The sequence below is a fragment of the Lonchura striata genome, chromosome 3 (assembly GCF_050655825.1).
Source record: "Lonchura striata isolate lonStrDom1 chromosome 3, ASM5065582v1, whole genome shotgun sequence".
Taxonomy (NCBI): Eukaryota; Metazoa; Chordata; class Aves; order Passeriformes; family Estrildidae; genus Lonchura; species Lonchura striata.
Window position 1 is genome coordinate 57640226 of NC_140705.1, and position 19163 is coordinate 57659388.

At 37.3% G+C, this 19163-nt stretch overlaps 1 protein-coding gene across 2 annotated transcripts in view; it reads left to right on the forward strand.

Moving 5' to 3' along the window:
* The window catches only part of ESR1 (estrogen receptor 1), a 182188-nt gene that overhangs the window by 65521 nt on the left and 97504 nt on the right, over positions 1–19163 (forward strand). For both annotated transcript variants that reach the window (XM_085576600.1, XM_021540602.3), the window contains exon 2: positions 8433–8937. In XM_085576600.1, coding sequence (XP_085432726.1) covers positions 8510–8937 — 428 coding nt within the window. In that variant the 5' untranslated portion in view covers positions 8433–8509. The remainder of the gene's footprint in view (positions 1–8432; positions 8938–19163) is intronic.

The following is a 19163-nucleotide window of genomic DNA, read 5'->3' on the forward strand; positions in this document are numbered from 1 at the left end:
ATGCCCAGAAAGTGAGGGGCTTTTGCTACCAGTTTCTGGTAGATAAAAATGGGATGCTGAAAGCAGCAAAGCTTTTCCAAGTAATTTGGGTGAAGAGTTCTCTTGGCCTCAGGGTTACAGTAAGTGTAACTGCTTGAGGTGACAGGGTTAGCCTCATCACAAGCACCTTTCTATTGGAGGATCAGCTTCTAGGGTGGAAATGGGAATATGTAAGTGTTAAAACCAATTTTGGTGTATTTAAATATGATTACTGAAGAGAAATGAGTGAAGAAAATAGGTAATTTAATAAGATTGATTTTGAACTTCTGTTTTGTGTTTAGGGGCTACTTTCTAAGTACTGGGACACTCTGGTCATTTTACTGTACAGGTAGCTTCATCATATGTATTTATGGAAAGACATACAGGGAACTAATGACACTTCAGAATGAGTCTTTTGGTGGACACAGTTATCTCAGTCGAGAAAGGTAGCTGGTTTTGTCTTGTGGAAGTGACAAAAGACGGCTGATTATTTATCACCAATGTCTCAGTGGGTGTTCAAACATTGGTGTGCTATTGACTACTGAAAACAGGTGGGCCCATTGCTGAGGCAATGGACAGTAAAGCTATTTTGGATAAGGTCTTGAGTAGTTTACAGAAATGCTGAGAAGACACAGTGAGGCCAGTAGAATTTTTTCCTTCCTAACTCATGAAATGTGTAAGATCTTAAAATCAGGCATCTGTGGAAAATGGGGAAATAGACCATGGTCACCAAGGTAATTAATCTCTTCTGAGTGTTTTGGTGCAGATCTGTGTATTAGGCTCATAGAATCATGGAATAAATTGAAAGGGATATCAAGGTATCATCTTGTCCAAACCCCTGCACAAAGAAGGCTTAAATCAGACTATTTAGGGACTTGTCCAGTTGAGTCTTGAACTCAGAGTTGAATCTGATCCTCAAAGGAGTTCCAGAATCTCTAGACAGCCCATTCCAGTATTATATAATATCTAATGAAAAAAATCATACTTAATATCAAATCAGAATTTCCCATAGTCCATCTTGTGTCCTGTTGCCCCTTGGACTGTCACCATGCACCTCCAAAAAGTGTTTGTCTCTGTATTCTCTATGTATTCTCTGCTCAGATGGTTGTAGATAGCAGTAAGGTGCTTCTGAGTCTTTTTTCCTTACAAGTTGAGAAGGCACTGCTACCTGAGCTGGTCCTCATATATCCTGTGCATATGGGGATGTCTGGAGCTTAGGAGGACTGCAAGGATGCCATGAGGTTATGCAGGGAGCAAATTGGAAGGGCCAAAGCCCAAGAAGTTTGATTTGTCTACCACCATAAATGAGAGTAAAAGATGTTTCTATAAATACAGCCATCCCCGGCTGGTGACCAGTCACAAGTGCTTCTCCTCAGGGTTCTGTGTTGGTGCTGGTCGTGTTCAGGATCTTTGTTGTTGATTGAGTGCTCTCTCAGTCAGTTTGCAGATGAAACCAGGCTGGGTGGGAATGTTTATTTGCTTAAGGACAGGAAGGTTCAGCAGGGCAATCTGGACCCACTTTCATTCCTTTAATCTCATAAACAAAACTTGAGAGTTTTGTTTGAGAGATTCACCGCATAAATGAATTCAGCAGGTGTCTTATTTCTGACTGTGGGAGCTCAGGCATGGAAATATTTGATCATTTTGAAGATGCCTCACCCTTAAGCCAATTGCAAGACATCCAAACAATAGTTTTCTTGCTAGACTAATGCTAGTGATCATGGTGATCAGACAGTCCATTCAATTTTTTCTAAACGTGGGACACTAAGCTACCATTTTGCATTTCCCAGCTTATTCTGATTTTTACATAAAGCCAAATTTATTAGAAATATTCTTTTAGGATGATGTGTTTGTTATTAAGCATGGAATGTTGCTTAATTTTAAATCAAGGTATCATTGCTTTTCTACCAGTGAACATAATTTTGTGTAGGAAAGCAGAAAAATGTTCTTTTTTGCTTTTATCTTTCTGCATCCATGAAAACATCTACTAACTCTTTGAAACATTAGTATTTGCTAGTATCTTTTGAGTTTGTCCAGAGAACTCAGGTATTTTGGCCCATTTTACGTATGTAGTAAGTAAATTTATTCTGTATGAGTCAAGCAGAATTATTTAGTTGTATCCTCTCCCATGTTTGAGGTACAAAAAACTGAAAAAAACCACACAAGCTACTTATATTACAGGATGTCTTCTACTTCTTTAGAAAAGGGTATATTTTACTATATTTTTTCTAATGCTGGATTGAAAAGGGAGATGGTGTCCCATTTTGGTTTCAGGAAATTCAGTCTGTACATCTGAGGTCTGAAATTCAGCCTTGTAACTGACACAATAATCTGCACTTAATCCCAGACTATTACTCTGCCCCAGAAGAGTAATGAAAGGGGAAAACATTCTGTATTTATACTAGTTTGGACTCTAGCATGTCATTCATTCTTTTGGTAAGTTTCGTGCCCAGTCGAATCAAGACTAAGATCTGAAAGAGGTGAGAGCAGTCTCAGCCAGGAAAGAGCTTTTAGAAATCTTAACTCTTAAAAGATTGCAGTTTTTTCAAGGGTAGAAAAATTGGCCAGAGGTGGATGGAGTTTCAGAGGAATAGCAGAATGCAGTTCTGTGACACAGTGTTTCAACTCCCTGCCAGATTTAGGGTTCCTGCTCCTAACTCCTTATTTGCTGCAGCAAAAGGATTTTGTGTTTGAATAAAGAGTTTCTAGAACTCTCTAAGGAGGGAAAAGCAAATATTTTCTTTCCAATTGGCTCAGGTACTTCCAAATAATTATCACTGAGCTCATCACTGACACACAAAATTTCCAGCTAGATGACTAAAATCTTCTAGTATCATAAATAGATGTAAACAAAGTCTTAACATGTAAAATATCAGAACACTTAACTGAAAAAATGTGGTAACATCCTAGCATAATATTTCTTCTGTTTGGACAGATAATTTCAGAGTATGTAATAGGTCTTCCATACAAATTACAGGTAAAATTGAAGACATATTTAAATGCTGTAAATTAATAAACATATATGTGGAACAATTGTATTCAACAGTTCCCCATTTGCAATAAGAACTATTTTGACCAATTTCTTTTCAAAGCCTCTACTTATATTTGACATGTGAAAGCAGAAGCTCCCCTTTTAACAGGGAAACTAACCTAACCCAAAAATTTAGTGTTAGAAATCTTAGGTCTAGCCTTTTGGGGCCATGGCTAGTTCTAGTGAGTTTTTTGGGAGTAGGGGAAAAAAGAAATATACATCTTTGTACCAACTTATAAATGTTCAGAACTTCCACTAACAGCGTGAAACACTTATCTCTCCTTAGAGCCTAAGGAATTTTTAAGCATGCCTCATTTGCCTAGTGGTATCAAGAGCTTTGAGTTTTTGTATTTTTTCTTTCCCCAGAGAAGATTTATAAGGCAGTGGGGTAGATGGTGCTGTTCTCCAGCTGTCTGTCTTGAGGAGTTTCCTCACTGGACTAAACACAACATAATTTCTCTGTAATGTTACTGTGGAATCTTGGAAAAACATAATGTTCCTCCTGTTATGTACAATAGATTCTTCTTTAATTGCAGCAGCTAAAAAAAACCTTCTATCTTTATAGCTGTGGAACCAAAGCGACAAAGTTTATGGTCTTTCACTGTCAGCAGGTTTATGGAAAATTTATAGTATGTGCTCTGAGTTTACCATTTTTTGTTGCAGTACTTACTAAAACTAGTGCTGAAAAATGCCTGTTATAGAATGGGGCTTTTCTGTCTTTAAATTGTCCTATAAATTTAATAGCCTTTGTGTATATTTGTATATTTAATTTGTACATAGAAACATATGTATATTCTTTGAGTACATACTTTTGCATACTATAGTATAGTAATTTTTGGTTTCTCTCCTTTTCCCTCAAACTTCTGTCTTATCTTGTCCAAAATGCAAAAATATGTTCAGGCTATTTCTTTTTCCTTTAGATTTTTTTATTCCTATAAAATTAACTTTGTTACCATTCTCTGACTGCCTTTCAGGACTTGTAGTCTGTAGAAAATTATTATGGCACTGATATTAATGGCACTGCAAATCCTCAAACTTCCTTCCAGTTATTTGGAGAAGATAAAATAATATCTTCTAAATTTTTAAATTATCTGTTTTCTTTTGTCTGTTTCTGAGATCACTTCATTGTTTCCACAATACTTGCCATCAGTGGAAGAAGGCTACTTTTGGGTTTTTTTTTAAGCTATGTCCCAGTTTAGAAGTGTTGGAGCGATGATCCAGTTGAGCCAACTGAAGTATGCATAGTCTGCTAACTTAATCTGATCATGGTTGTCTTTTGTCAACAAATTAAAACAAAAAAAAAATAATTGGATGCAAACTATTCATCAATCAAAATAAGTAGAAATTGCCTTTAGAAATGTACCTAAATATTTTTCAGTTGTAAATGATGCTAGTTTAATCACAGAGCAGCAGAAATGTGATTTAGTTTTAATGTATCTGCATTTGATATTTTGTTAATGCAATCAGAGTAATTCCCTACTTTGGAAAATCTGAGTTGAGCACTGGAGCTCCAGCCTATCTAGAAAAGGAAAACAGGCTGAAATTTTTGAAAGAATAACACAGGATTTAATCAGTCACTTTCATTTATCCAAACGATTAATTTCTCATTTCCATGAAAAGTGTAGTGCCTGAGTCCTCACTGTTTCATCCCAGCTAATTCTCTTTAAAAATCCCTCTATATGAAGATGCAGTTTCTACTTTGACCTTCTTTGCTAACACATCTGTAGTGCTTCTCAGTCACAGTGGACTAGTCCCTCCTACTTCTGTATTCATTAAATGCTGTTTTCTTTCCTTCCTGTGCAGGCATAAATCTGGATGGATCAAAGCCAAATTTCATTTGTATATTTCCCAAACTTCAGAAATATAGTAAAATCCCCAATCTATACCTGATCTCAAGTAAGCAAACCTTCAAATTTTGTAGAACCAACTCCTCTCTATTTTTATATATCTATGTATCCCCTATAATATGTGTTCAGCAACTCCAAAACAATATTAGACTTTCATTAATGTGAAATAAATACATAGGACAGCTTGGCTGCAGCTGAATACATAATAATCAAGAAATTACTACATCTGAGAATGTAGATTTCCTCATTTTGAACACATCTGTCTAGCACTGGAAAGGAAGGTGCTGCAGCCAATTCATGTTTTTATTTACTCTCTCTTGTTACTACATGTAATTTAAAACAAAAAACCCAGAGTGAATGAGGCAAGTCCTTCTGTATGAGATCTGCATAGTTGTAAAGGCATACATGGTGTGGGATTTAGAAAAAGCAAGTCTTTGCATAAACATTTTGCTAAAGAGCACTAAATATCATTGCTAGATCCTGTACCCATTCCCATACTCTAATATTTTCATATTCTAGAGCATGTAAAATCTGACATGTAATAGATCAGATTAAAGTGAGTGGTGAGGTAAATTCTGACCTTTAAGCACAAATATCAGGTTTTAGAAAACCTAGATCTCATTTTTTTGAGAGGTAAGTCCACAGGCGGGTGCACCTAATGCCAGCTCTAAAGCAGGGTGAAGTAGCAGTGTTTGTTAATTTGGAGAAAACAGTCTTTTTTACCATGTAGGACAAGAAAGAAAACAACCCTCTAATAACTTTTTGCATTTCATAGTTTGTTTATATTTAAAAATCCCACATAAAATAAGCAGAATCAGAGCCTGATTTTTTTTTTTCAGTGTACAAAAATAAAAAATTCAGCTTCTTCATGGGATTTGGCTTGACATGCCCCTCACCTCACCCTTGCCCTTTCTTGCTCTCTTGCTTTTCTTCTACCGGAAGAGTAAGTCAGACATTACAGGATGCTGTCACAGAGGTTCTCAGCCAATCCCCAAGATCTTTTTTGTGGCACTCACTTTTTTTCCTCTCAAGATGTGTACAAGGCTGTGTGCTGCATGGATACTGCAGCTTTCTATTGCTGAGCCCCTTCAGTGGGAGGACTGTGGCTTGTGGAGAGTTGCTCATAGGGTCCCTAATTTATATGGGACACAGCAGAAGTGATGGTGGTTCAAGTTAACCCTACAGTATGTTAATGCTGTTTACGTGTGATGGAAATTTTAAATATTTGGCTCCCTGGAAATGCACTACCTCCCAGAAATAATTAATGAGGTTCTTAAAAATTGCATGTAAGAACACAGAGCACACTCAGGAGTCAACTCTTTGTTTGCTCACTTCTGTTTTCCATCTTCTGCATAGCTATTACACTGGAACAATTTATTTCATGTCAATATATTAGTTTTAACAGAGCCTACATATTGGATAATACTTTAGATAAAAAATTCAAAGTCCATTTTGTAGCACACTGTAGAAGTGGATACTTTTTATGGCAGGTAGATTCAAATTAATTCTCAGATTATGCAGCTTAATAAGAGATGATGCCTTTTCCATGTATTTCAAAGCACAAAATGTGTAAGGGTGACTGGCTCAAACTTGTAGCTGCCATTCATTTCAGCCTGTGCAGCCCTGCAGCCTGGCTGCTGAGAGCTGTGCTTCCTTGCTGTTCTGTGAGTCTCTGCAGATGCACGGTCGCCCACTCTAAAAGAACATGCACACACACTTTTTTTTTTCTCTCACACTGTCTGGCATACTTTCAGCATAACTCTTCGAAGACTTTCTGAACTGCTGGGTATGGTCGTCTGATTATTATTTTTTTAACTGAGAACATGTTTAGTCCAGTGTTATTTAAACAAGCTTATCTCTTTGATCAAAGTCTACAATCTGAAATTTGAACAGGGTAGGGAGGGTGGCTGGGTGGGTGAGGAAATATATCAAGTACATAGTTATGCGTGTGCTGATGTCTCTGTGCCTGCAAAGGTAAAAAATATATTGCTTCAGCATATTCTTGCAAATATGAAAAACTTTGGCTATTTTAGTAGAAGTTCTAAAAGCACTGTATTATTTCTAAAATAAAACTGGTTTTAGTAAACTTTTCCTGACACTTCTAATGACCTGCATTTTCAGTTTCTTGGGTTTTTTGAAGGTTGAGCCAAATAACTGTGGAGTTGTTTAAGTATAGCATAGGCTTTGCTAGTATCCAAAGCACACTAGCTGGAGCACATATATTAATGCATTTAGAGTTGACATAAGTCTATTTCATTGACTGAACCACAGACCACAGCAATAAAGCTGGAGAGCTTGAAACAGTTTCTGCAGGTTTTCATTTAGCTCACTCAGGAGAACTGGTTTGTGCGAAGTTAAAATTATATGGAATGAGATTGCAAGAAGAAGCATGCATGCCACACCTTTTCATTATGTTCTCTCTTTTCCTTTTTTTCCTTTCTAAATATAACTTTGAGAGGCGTGTCAGTTTGTTTTTTGAGACGATCCCGTTTGATTATTTTAGATTACTTAATTTTTTAGTCTGATTTCAAAATTCAAGTTTGCTAGGATTTTGTTCACAAGACTAGGAAGACTATCTTCAATTTATATATCATGCAATCAAATAACCATCTAGCTGTGGCAAAACGTGAATTATAATTATTTCATCATTTTACAGCATAAAAAGAAAGAAGCATAATTTCCCAGGCTAGTCTAAAGCTTTTCCTTGCTTTTTAATGTTATTGTAGTACTCTAGTAATTGCAAGTTGCTGTTGCTGATGAAAGTATATTATAAATCTTCTCTTCTGCATAGGTATTGTGTACACTTTAATTATATTAGCTAGCTTTATTGACTGGGGCTTGCTCCCTACACACCCAGACACCCAGACACAGAGAGACAGACACTCAGACGCGTGCTTGCACACACACACACACACACACACACACACACACACACACACACACACACACACACACATTCTGCTTTCCCTATCTCGGTTACAGCACAGTCCTGCCCAGGGTCAGTACAATGTACACATTACATATTTCTAGCAAACATGCAAATGAATCAAACAGGAGGAGAGATAAGCACAGATAGATTGGAGCCTGCTGAGGAATAAAAGGCAGTAATCTGACTGACCATTGGACTAGTCTTCCTGGGTGGATTTAAGTGTTCTTTCCCGTTAGTTGCTGCAAAGCACTGTACCCTGAAGTGAAAAATTAAACGATCAGTAAGAATGAAGTAACATTTAGACGGACAATTCTTTGGTATAACTCCAGAACTAATTGTTTCTGAAGTGATGTTTAAACCAACGTCGGCACAAGGCAAGGGCTCCTGGCTCGCAGCCAGCACCTTGTAATGCATATTAGCGCAGATGAGGAGTTCCTAAAAGTTAGAGGGAGAGGGAGGGAAGAAGAGAGAGAGAATGTGCGTTTTGAGTGCTCACTCTGCATTTGTTTGTATCCTCCTCCTTGCTGAGATTAGAAGAATACCTGTGTAGTGCTGCTTTGTTATGATTTCTGCTGAGCTTCAGAATAGGTTCTGGTATTTTTTTTAGGTGGACTGCCAGCTGCCGATCTCACTGTTGACAGTAAAAGCAGATATGTTCCTTGCTCACTGCCATTAGTACTGACCATGACCCTTCACACCAAAACCTCTGGAGTTACCCTGCTGCACCAGATTCAAGGCACTGAACTGGAGACACTGAGCAGACCTCAGCTGAAGATTCCCCTGGAAAGATCTCTCAGCGACATGTACGTGGAGACCAACAAGACAGGAGTTTTTAACTACCCAGAAGGAGCCACCTATGACTTTGGTACTACGGCTCCCGTCTACAGCTCTACTACGCTCAGCTATGCCCCTACGTCGGAATCTTTTGGGTCCAGCAGTCTGGCAGGATTTCACTCCCTGAACAGTGTCCCACCAAGCCCAGTGGTGTTCTTGCAAACAGCACCCCAGCTGTCGCCCTTCATCCATCATCACAGTCAACAGGTACCCTATTACCTTGAAAATGATCAGGGCAGCTTTGGGATGAGGGAAGCTGCTCCTCCAGCCTTCTACAGGTAAATGCTACAGAAATTTTTATTTCTTATTTAAGGAGATGATCTGAGAAAATTAGAATGTAGAAATCTGTTATGCCCTAATATTTGCTTTTTGTGTAAAGAAGCATTAACTGAATCATCGATGATCTCTAGACCATAAGAAATTGTGTAGAATAAAACAAGCTGTAATTCACAGCCTACTGTGACTGTAAGCTGTAAATTTTGAAAACCTTGTAAAAAACCCCAGCAGATAATGAGTATAAATATTTCCTGGGAAAACATGAAATCATAATTGATTAAAGAATGGCAAATGACCTCAGTGTTGTAATGTATTATAATACTGTCTGAAGTATACTAAAAAGACTTCCACTATCACACATTTTTCAGTGTGAGTGGTTGTTTTTTCAGCTCTTAGCGGGTAGTAAGATTATTTTTTTCCTCTGTCTTCCTTTGCAGTGTGAGAAGTGGCTTACATAGGAAGTTGTTCAGAAGCACTATATTCTTCCTAATCAAAGTGTTAGAGTTGACTCAGTGACAGTATTTCAGTCAGTAACTACCTTTCTGAGCTATCCAAACAGCTGTGTGCATATTAAGATGCAATTTTCATTGGAGGATGATATATATTAACTGTAAACCTGGCATGCTGCTGTTCAAAATATAGGGTCGTTCAGCGGGGTTTTTAATATTTTTGTCCCTCAATAGGAGGTTGGTTCATGTTTTCTCTTTTTGGTCTGGAATAGAAAGACAAAAGTATCGCTGGAAGGGGGAAATAAGTTTCTGTGGTTTAAATATTTATTGTCAATTGTGAAAAAAAATATATATTTTCTTGAAGTAAGTGGCAGAAATTGATAGAATTATGGCTTCTAAAAAACCCCCCGTCATCATACATACCTATACCCACGCTGTTAATGTTCTGTGTAGTGTTTATAGCATAGTTTTGCAACAGTTTATTCTACTGGGCTTCACTGAATCAAACTGAACAGTTAGATTTTTTTTTTTCTGAATTCTCATTTTCTATTGATTTGGAAGATACAGGTGAGTTTGTTAGAAGTGTAAAAAACAAAAGTGAAAAAACAAAAGCAAGTAATTTTTTCCATGTTGAGGGCCAGACTCTGCTAGACTTATTTGCACAATAGAACATGTTGCCATGAACAGCAACGTATGTTCTGAAGTCTAGCTCAGCCTGACTAAGAGTCGGGTAGTAAAATCTGGTCCCAGAAAAAAAAAATGCACTTTTTTTTTTTTTTGCAACAGATTGGGCAGTTTTGGGGAGCAGGTAGAATAAAGACTGGTGAAATGATATCTAATGGTTATGTTAAATTGTCCAATACAATGATCTATAAACTGAATTGATTCAAATAAAATTATTTTTAATGCAACCAAATTCAATACTTCCTGGAAGAATGAGTACATATCAGAGCATAGTGATCTTGAATGATTACCAGTGACTTGAAAGTTAAACTGCACTTTGTGTTCAATTAAAAAACTTTTTTTACATGAGTGTCCCATGCAAACGTATGGTGAAACGTGTAAGCAACCTTACGTATGTAAACAGGGGAGTAGTGAGTTTGTGAAGTTGAAGCACACAGGCAGAAAATGTTCTATAGTCAGGTATTGTACTGCAGGAGGATTCAAACCTATGAATCACCTAGACATAGAAGTTGCTATGGAAATAGTGTTCTTTTAATTTTTAAGCAGTGAATTGATATGAGACCATTCAAAATAAAATTAAGGTACTTTTTTAGTTTAACTGCTTGAGCAAACGTGTTAGATCAGTGCTGTATTCTCCTTTTCCTAACATTTCTGATCAAGGTTGTGCGTCACCCTTGGGGATGTGTATTAGCCCTTTGAAATTGCTGAGGCTTAATGCAGCAGTAATTAGGTGAATTTATGATCTTGGATATGCCGGAAGGTTTATCTGCATACAGTGTTATACAAATGATTTAATGGCCCCTTCCAGCCATAACTCTGTGGAACGCATCTTATGTGGTAATAAGAAATGTGTTTCAGAGTGCTTGCTATGATTACCTTTTGTTAACAGGCATGGTACTGTTCAAATTAAATTAATAAAAAACTTTGCCTTTTTTGCTTTTCATTGTTGTGAGGTCATATTTACAAAGTTTTCACCCTCACAACATTAGACATTAGGTCTTGTGTTTTGGCATGAGTCCAATCACCAGTAGTCTGTCAAAAATAATTTGAATAGGTGTTCACTGCCTAGGAAATATTTAAATGTCTAGCTGTTGGGTTTAATAATAAGTTCTTTTAAAATCTTCCAATTTGCTTTATTTGTTGGCTTCACCTGGGTTATGGGAGAAAAGAAAGCATAGGGCAGTGTAATTTGGCAAAAAATAAACTGATGCTGGAGATTGAAAGATGTCTAACTACCAAAATAGAGAGTTTCTGGAACAACCTACCAGTAGGAGTGATAAATGCAAAAAATCTTAAAACAGAAGACCTAAAAAAAGTAATAATGAATCATGATTAGTTTGTTATATGGCTGCCTGATTCTATGAAAAGTTATGTAACCTAGGACCCAGTAAGTCTCCTCTGCAATTCTCATTTACCTTTCTGTTTAACTGAATTGTGCTATTTGACTTTTTAGGGCAGAAATATTTGAATTGTATCACCCTTTTCTACTCTGATTTTGACATGCAAGTGTTGCATTCAGTGATATCTTGGACAATAAATAAACATTATAGGTTGGAGCTGAGATGATATTCTGTTTGATACTTGGACAAAATATTAAAAATCTTCAGTCACAAACCTAAAAATTACTGTGTGTGATAAGGAAAACTTTTAATGTCTCTTGATTTTGTTAGTAAGTGTTCAAAATCATACTGCCTGTAGACAGATATGTATTAATAGGTGTATAACTATATGTCTGCTAATTCTGAAGTTATATTTTGTCTTTCAAATAGTGACTCTTTTTCCAAAAGAGTTAGTTCCTTGTTGTGAGATAATGGTAGGCTTCTATATCTAGCTGAAGAACATTAAAATACATAAAAAGAATTATTTTTAAAAATTTAATAAATGTCCCTTCTGGTATCTCTAAACCATGAGGCATCAGAATTTGAGAAGTGGAGAAAAAAGGGCTTAATTAACTTAAAAATGTGCTGTCTATACATAGACCTCTTTTCTGTCTGATCTTGTGGCTGTTTTTTTAGGTAGCCAGACTAAAATATCATTTTCTTATTGGACAATGTCAAATTTAATTTTTTTAAAATTCTATTGATAACTTTTAGTGGTTTTTTTTAATTATTAAATGCTGACTAGTGGTTGATAATTATTACAGGAAAGTCTTGTACTCATCACTATAACAGTAAATTAATGGAAATGTTTCTTTTGTTCTTAACTGAATTTTCTTATTGCATTTGAGTTCAGGTTATTTCTGCATATTTCCTCTCACTTTTCAGCAAGTTTTGATCCACTCACAGGGAAAAATCGAGGCTTTCAATAGCTAATTTTCAGTAGCTTGTAGATTCCTACAAGCAACAGCGGAACATCCTTTTTGCTCTGCCAGTGTGTGATATTGTGTTATCCCACTGAGTCTGCACTCCTCAGATCTGAAGTAAAATTATGCACATACTTAAGGCCCTTTGTAGCCTGTCTTTGGTGCTGGTTCCAAATTTGGCCAAAAAAAAACAAAACCAAAAAAACCTGCACCTTCCATCTCACTGATGAGAACTGTCTGTCAGTCTGTAGTGAGGGACAGAGGCTGGGCAAATCAGTGTGCAAACAGAATAACAGATTAATTGCTCCCTCACTTTTAATGGCTAGTTGGTATCTTCAGGCTCTATGTTTAGATTAATATAATAAAGTATTTGTTTAGCATTAGCCACAATTATCATACTGCAATCAAATCTGATGTTCCAATCAATATCATCACAGCTTTAATTTTAATTCTTGCTAAAACTGAGAAAGATTACAAATGTAGATGGATCCTTCTTCTGTTGTAGTTTGTAAATCCATCCATCCAAAAAAAATAGTTACAAATGCATAAACTTTGTTAAATGTGTCTGATTCATTATGAATTTTTCTAGCTGTTCATGTTGAGTTTTAGATAAAGATTTTTTCCAAATTTTAAAACGAAAAGTGTTGAAATGAATACAAAGTTCAAAGATGATTTTTCTTTTCTTTTTTTTTTGTAAAGATGTAGTGTAAAGTATTTCATAACATGGAGTATGATGTAATGTAGTGTTTTGCTTTTCTTTTTTTCTTTTTTTTTTTTCTCTAAAATGTCAATCTGCTCAGAGGTCCTCTCTTGAACAGTTCAAGTGTTCAGGCAATTTCTTGAACAATTGGAGTGTTCCTGTTTTCAGGCCTTGTGCTGGTATCTTTGACAATTTTGCAGCAATAGATGACTTTAATAAAAGAAACAGAAAAACATGGAGTCATATCATGGATAGCTTCTTATCTCATGGAAATGTTGTAAAGATAAGCCCATTAAGTGTTCTGAGATGCTCATATATGACAATTGTGAAGGACTTGTACAAACCAGCTTCAGTGTTTCTGCAGCCCTTCTTGGAGCATGTGCTGATGTGGCTCATGCTGCAAGTGTGCTTGCACGATAAAATCACCAATCCACGTTGTTGAGGAGAACATCTGATCTGTGACTCCTTGTGCCCCTGAATAAGGGCAGACAGTGATGGAAAGGGGTAAAAGAGTTTTTATGGCTCCTCATTACCCTCCTTTCTGCCAAGGCAGGGAGATGGATCTCACTTGTTCTCCCTTTTCATTGAAGAAAACTTCATTTCTGCAGCAGGTTATATTTTATGCATAAACCACAGATGTAGGAAGTGCTTCATAAATCAAGCCCTTCCCAACAGGACTTGAAATTTGTGTCTAAACCCATGGTTGTTCAGATAGACCATTCAATGGGGTTCATCTGATCAAATGTAGACACCTAGGTCTGTATTCATCTTTCCATTCCTCAGGCATCTACTGCTGTTTGAGAGGCCAGAAGGTCAGATGGGTCTAGCAAATATGACACAAGACCTGCTGGGTAACTATAGTTTTTGGAGTAGGAGCTGTGTGTCAGTGAGAGTCACCACCTGGAACACCTCAAATGGCATTGACAACAGCATCAAACCTGCACATGGACCCCCTTCTTACTCTGAGACACAGAGAGAAAGAGACACTGGGAACACAGATTGTCTCTTTCTAGGCTACCTGATTAAAGTAGACCAAGGGCATTAGGTTCAAAAAAGGCAAGTTTATCTTCCTATATTATGTAAGATGATAATAGATATTATTATCATAATATATATATATATATATAAGATAATATGTAAGATAATATATATTCTATTCCAGATAGCTACTGGATGAAAATGGATACCCAGAGCTATTCAGTTACGTGAAATTAATCCCATCCATACACCTCCTATAAAGAACCAAAACAGTCATGCTCTATAATATTTCTTCACATAGACACTGCATTATGCCCATTGAGAGGGAGGTGGGAATTGACTCTGTGTCACTGGCCTTGATCACTCTTGCTCTGAGGCTATTGAAACAACAAACACTGCTGGTCATATCTGCTCTGATATGGAAAGCATTAGTTGCTGGCATGAGTTCCTTCAGCAATTGCAAAGTGAACATCAGATGCCAGCATTTTTTATTAAACCAACAAGATAGGCTGACCAAATCTAAGGCATTGCTCCAAAAAACCGCAAGAGAATAGTCCGACAACTGAAGTGCATCCACATTTCCTTAAAAATTGAGATTTTGGAAATTTTTGATTTAATATTTTTGACAATGAAACACTGAAGTGAATCATGAGCTCCTTGGCCTGTCTGCAGGGAGTTTTCTATTATCTATTAAGGCATCACAACAGAGATTAGAGCAGAGATGCTGTCCTTCAGCATTCTCACTTGAAGTGCTGTTTTCATTGCATTAATTGCAGGGACTGTTCGTAAAATTTGCTGTACAGAGACAAGTCACATCTGAGCCTGAGTGGCCTTTCCAGTGACTTGCAAAAGATTATAATTTACCACAGCTCATTAGGAACCCTGATCAATCTGATACTGGGCAAGGCAAGGCATTTCTACTTTTCTGCCAAGCTCAGATTCCAGTTGCTGGGAGGCTTCTTACTTCATCTCACTCAAGATATTCTTGTGCAAGACTATGAAAGAGTGAGTGATACCTGTTAGAGACAAGAAGATCATAAATCTGCAGGATAACATTTTTCCTTGATAAGAGATTGATAGCAACATTGGATTCAGGAGGATCTAGATGTTTTATTTTAACCCTTTACTAGAAAAAGGGAATGTAGTCCTCAGAAGACAGAGCTTAAATATGACTGTCCTAAATGAAAATCCTATATAATGCATATACATAACAATTGCAGTGGTTTTCCAACCATTGCAGTCTTAACTACGACACAGCAGCCAGCACCTATATAAATAAGAAATAAGAAAAGATGTCTTGCTGCATGGAAACCATTGGTAAAAGTGAAAAATAGCAGTAAAGGCTAAAAGTTGAGTTTAACAAAGAGGACTTCTTAAAAAAAGCAGTTGGTGACTAACAGTGAACAGCCGTGCATGCAACCATCTCACATCCACTGGGCTGTCTACAACTCTTCAAGGGTTCGGTTCCCCTCACGTCAGATGGCACGGGTGGGATGTGTCACGTTCTGGTTCCACCTGCTGCTGTCCCACCATGCTGTCAGCTGCCAGAACTGACCTCCCCAGGAGCCAGGCAGCAGAATCAGCACAAGGTAACTTTTGAATGCTACAGGGGAGAACCTTGAGGTTCTCCATCTCTCTGAGGATGACAAACCAATGAGCATCAAGGCAGCACCAGACTGCATTTAATGTCCATGCATTTGCATGCATGAACCATTTGAGTAAGAAGTGTGGGGCTTTTTCACCTTGATCATACTATCTGATTAAATAAACTACTTTTAACTGGTTATAGAGAGAAAACCTGTATTCTTCCATTGAAGATTTTTTCCAGTTTCTCACCTATCTGCAGTGCAAATGTCCAGTGCAAATTTCATTGCTACTTCCAGTCTTTTCTCCCCCTTTTAGTACTTGCTATCATGCTGAAACAGCACTTTGATCACTGTAGCCTACTTCAGTACGGATTTCTGCTGCTAAAAGATGGCTATATAAAACTTTCTAGGATACTACAAAGGGGACATCAAAGCTAGAAGAAGAAGGGAGGGAAATTTACTGCAACAGAGGAAATGGCTCAGTTCATGATAAATAAAAATCATTAGGAAGATTCTGTGCAGAAAGCAGCAGCTGTAGTAGAAAATGTGGCGTAAGATTTAGGCCCCAAATCTTAAATCACAAGGCAGGGAAACTCATAATAGGTTTCCAAATAAACATCACTAGAGATTTTGCATATAGTTCTGCTACAATTGGAATATGTAATACCTACTACTTTCTATTTCCCTTTTACTTTTCTCTTTTCTCTTAAATGTAATTCAGGCTTGTGATATAAGATCTACTAATTTAAAAAATCCGTGAAAGATCAAAGAATCATGAAAGTTTGGGTTGAAAGCGAAGACTAGTTCCAAGTCACCTGGCATGGTCAGGGACACCTTTCACTAGGCCAGGTTGCTCAGAGCTCCATCCAACCTTGCCTTGAACACTTCCAGGAATGAAGCATTTGCAACTTCTATGGGCAACCGGTTCCAGTGCCTCACCACTCTCATCGCAAACAATAGTATATCCAGTCTAAACTGACCCTCTTTCAGTTTAAGGTCATTCCCCCTTGTCCTGTCACTACATTCCCTTCTGAAAGTTCCTCTCTGGCTTTCTTGCAGGCCCCCTTTAGGAACTGGTATGTTGCTATAAGGTCTCCTCCCCAGGTTGAACAGCCCCAGTGCTCTAAGCCTCTCTTCAGATGAGGGGTGCTCCATTCCTCTGATCATCCTTATGGTCCTCCTCTGGACCTTCTTGATAAGGTGGCCTGTATCAGACCTCCACTATAATGTCACCTGTCCCTGTCCTCCCTTTAATCCTGACCTATAAGTTCTCAGTTGGCTCCACATCTATCCCCAGGTAGAGCTTTGCGCATTCCAGCTCTTGACATATTCTCGTGTTTAGAAACTTACTCTTTTTCCTTCTTCAAGATCTTCTGTAAACAGATGGAAGTTTGGAAGGTGCTAACTCTAAAAAATTGTAATTTAATTTTACTGTTGAAGAAAAGTGCTATAAAACCTGATCTATGGCAAAAATAAAATGCCACATAATACCCTGTCATCTCTGTTTTCAGTTTATAAAGCCAGTAAACATTCTTAAGCATTTAGTTTGCTGAGCCATCTTGATTAAGCAGTATCTAGTTATTACTGAATAACTTGAATCAATCGGTGTCTAAAATAAATTAATTCAAATAAGTGTTCCCTGCTTTCATTATTATTTACAACTGGACTTGACAGCGAGATCCCAGTTTCAAATTACGTATAACAGAATCCTTGTCTTCAGGACACTGTAGCCATGGCAAAGAATACTCTGTTTGAGAGTGCACAGCAAATCTAGTTGCCTTTGGGGAACTAATATGTCAAAGGACAGCTTTGTCTGTTTGCTTCCATGCTGCAGTAAAATGATACTTCTCCTTCAGCCATATTGATAACCACAAGCAAGGAAAAATATGTATGTTGCCAACACATGAGCCTCTGTAGCAGATTTATTGCCTTGCAATACCTTTTTGTGGTTTGGATTATTTAGAATTTATGGGTTGAAAAGTATGTTAGTTTATTCTTGCCATGCTATGAGAAATATAATCCTAATTTTAATCTACAGGAATATCAATTAGAGATAAAGCATGCAAACCCTGGAAGTGGTGAGAGTATTCTAATTATGCTCATGGAGAAAGGTGGTGGGATAGAAAACCATATAAAATAATGTAGCTGAATTTTTAGTGGCAATAATATCAGAATCAGCTAAGATGCAAGAATATCTACTAGATGTATGCCATTTTACGGAGTCAAATATTTTTAAAGCAGGTTGCACCTCTGTAAACTGTTACTATTTTTCCCTTGATTTAAGCCATAATAAAAGCCAAATGAAGTGAAGTAAATCTGATTTTACAGAGAAATTTTAAACATCCCAGAATGAAACTCAACTTTATCTTATTGGTAGTTCTTCTAGTAACACTGTTTATTGTTATCTCTGACTAGGTTCCTCTTTTTTTTTTTGCTTACTTATATTATTAAGTTTTGGTTTATATTTTACATATTAAATGATTGTCTCAGGTAAATTTTTTTAAAAATGCATTTTGAGAAAAATGGTTCAAATTTCTAAATATGATGAAGGGAAAAGAAAATTTTGCTATAATCATGGGAAAAAACTCTGTAAACTTTTCACTGAACATCCTAGACACCATTGTATTATAGGTATACATACACCTGGTATTTGGTAGTGGGGAAATGCTGTCAAATCAGGGTTATTTTCTTTAATTTTTCCCCAGAAATTTTGCTCAAATTTAAGCTACAAACTCTTGAAACACCTCACTATTCACTATGGAAATTTGTTTGCATTTGATAGCTAAATTATGTGAAATTTTATCTACCATACATGTTCCATCCTTTCTCAATGACTGCATATTGACCTGATTGCAAGCACATCCTTCTCTGACAAAATGTGTGAAGTTGCTTCATTGCATGGCTGCATGACATTTCAAATGCAAATATTACTGTGGGCAGGGGCAGTTTACGGAGAGGAGAGAATCACAGAGTAATGTTGAGTTAGAAATGACAAGAAAGTTTGAAGATCATCTGGTCAACATCTTGCTCAAAGCAGAGCTCACTTCAGAGCTAGATGAGGTTTGTCAGGCCCTGATCCAGTTGTGCTTTGTGGGTACCCAGGAATGGAGGCTCCACATCCACCCAGGGCAATCTGTAACACTGATGAACCGCTCTCACTGTGAAAAAATTTTTACTAATATATAATTAGAATATTCTTCTCCCAGAGATGTGTCGGATGCATCTCATCCTTTCATGGTGTGCTCCAAGAAGAGTCTGGCTCTGTTTCCTTTAAAGAATCCTATTATACTGTTGAGGACAGCAATAAATCCTGCTTAGCCTTCTCTTTGGAAAATTGAACAAATCCAGTTCCCTCAGCATCTCCTCATAAGCTATTTGTTCCAGATGCCTCCTCATCTTTGTGGCTGTCCCTGGACTTGCTCCAGTTTGCCAAAGGCTGGCTGCAGCTTGAAAACCCCAGATTGGAAGCAATTTAGCAGCTGCCAAGGACAGGGGAACTACCTCTGCTCTCAGCCTCCTGTAGATGTTC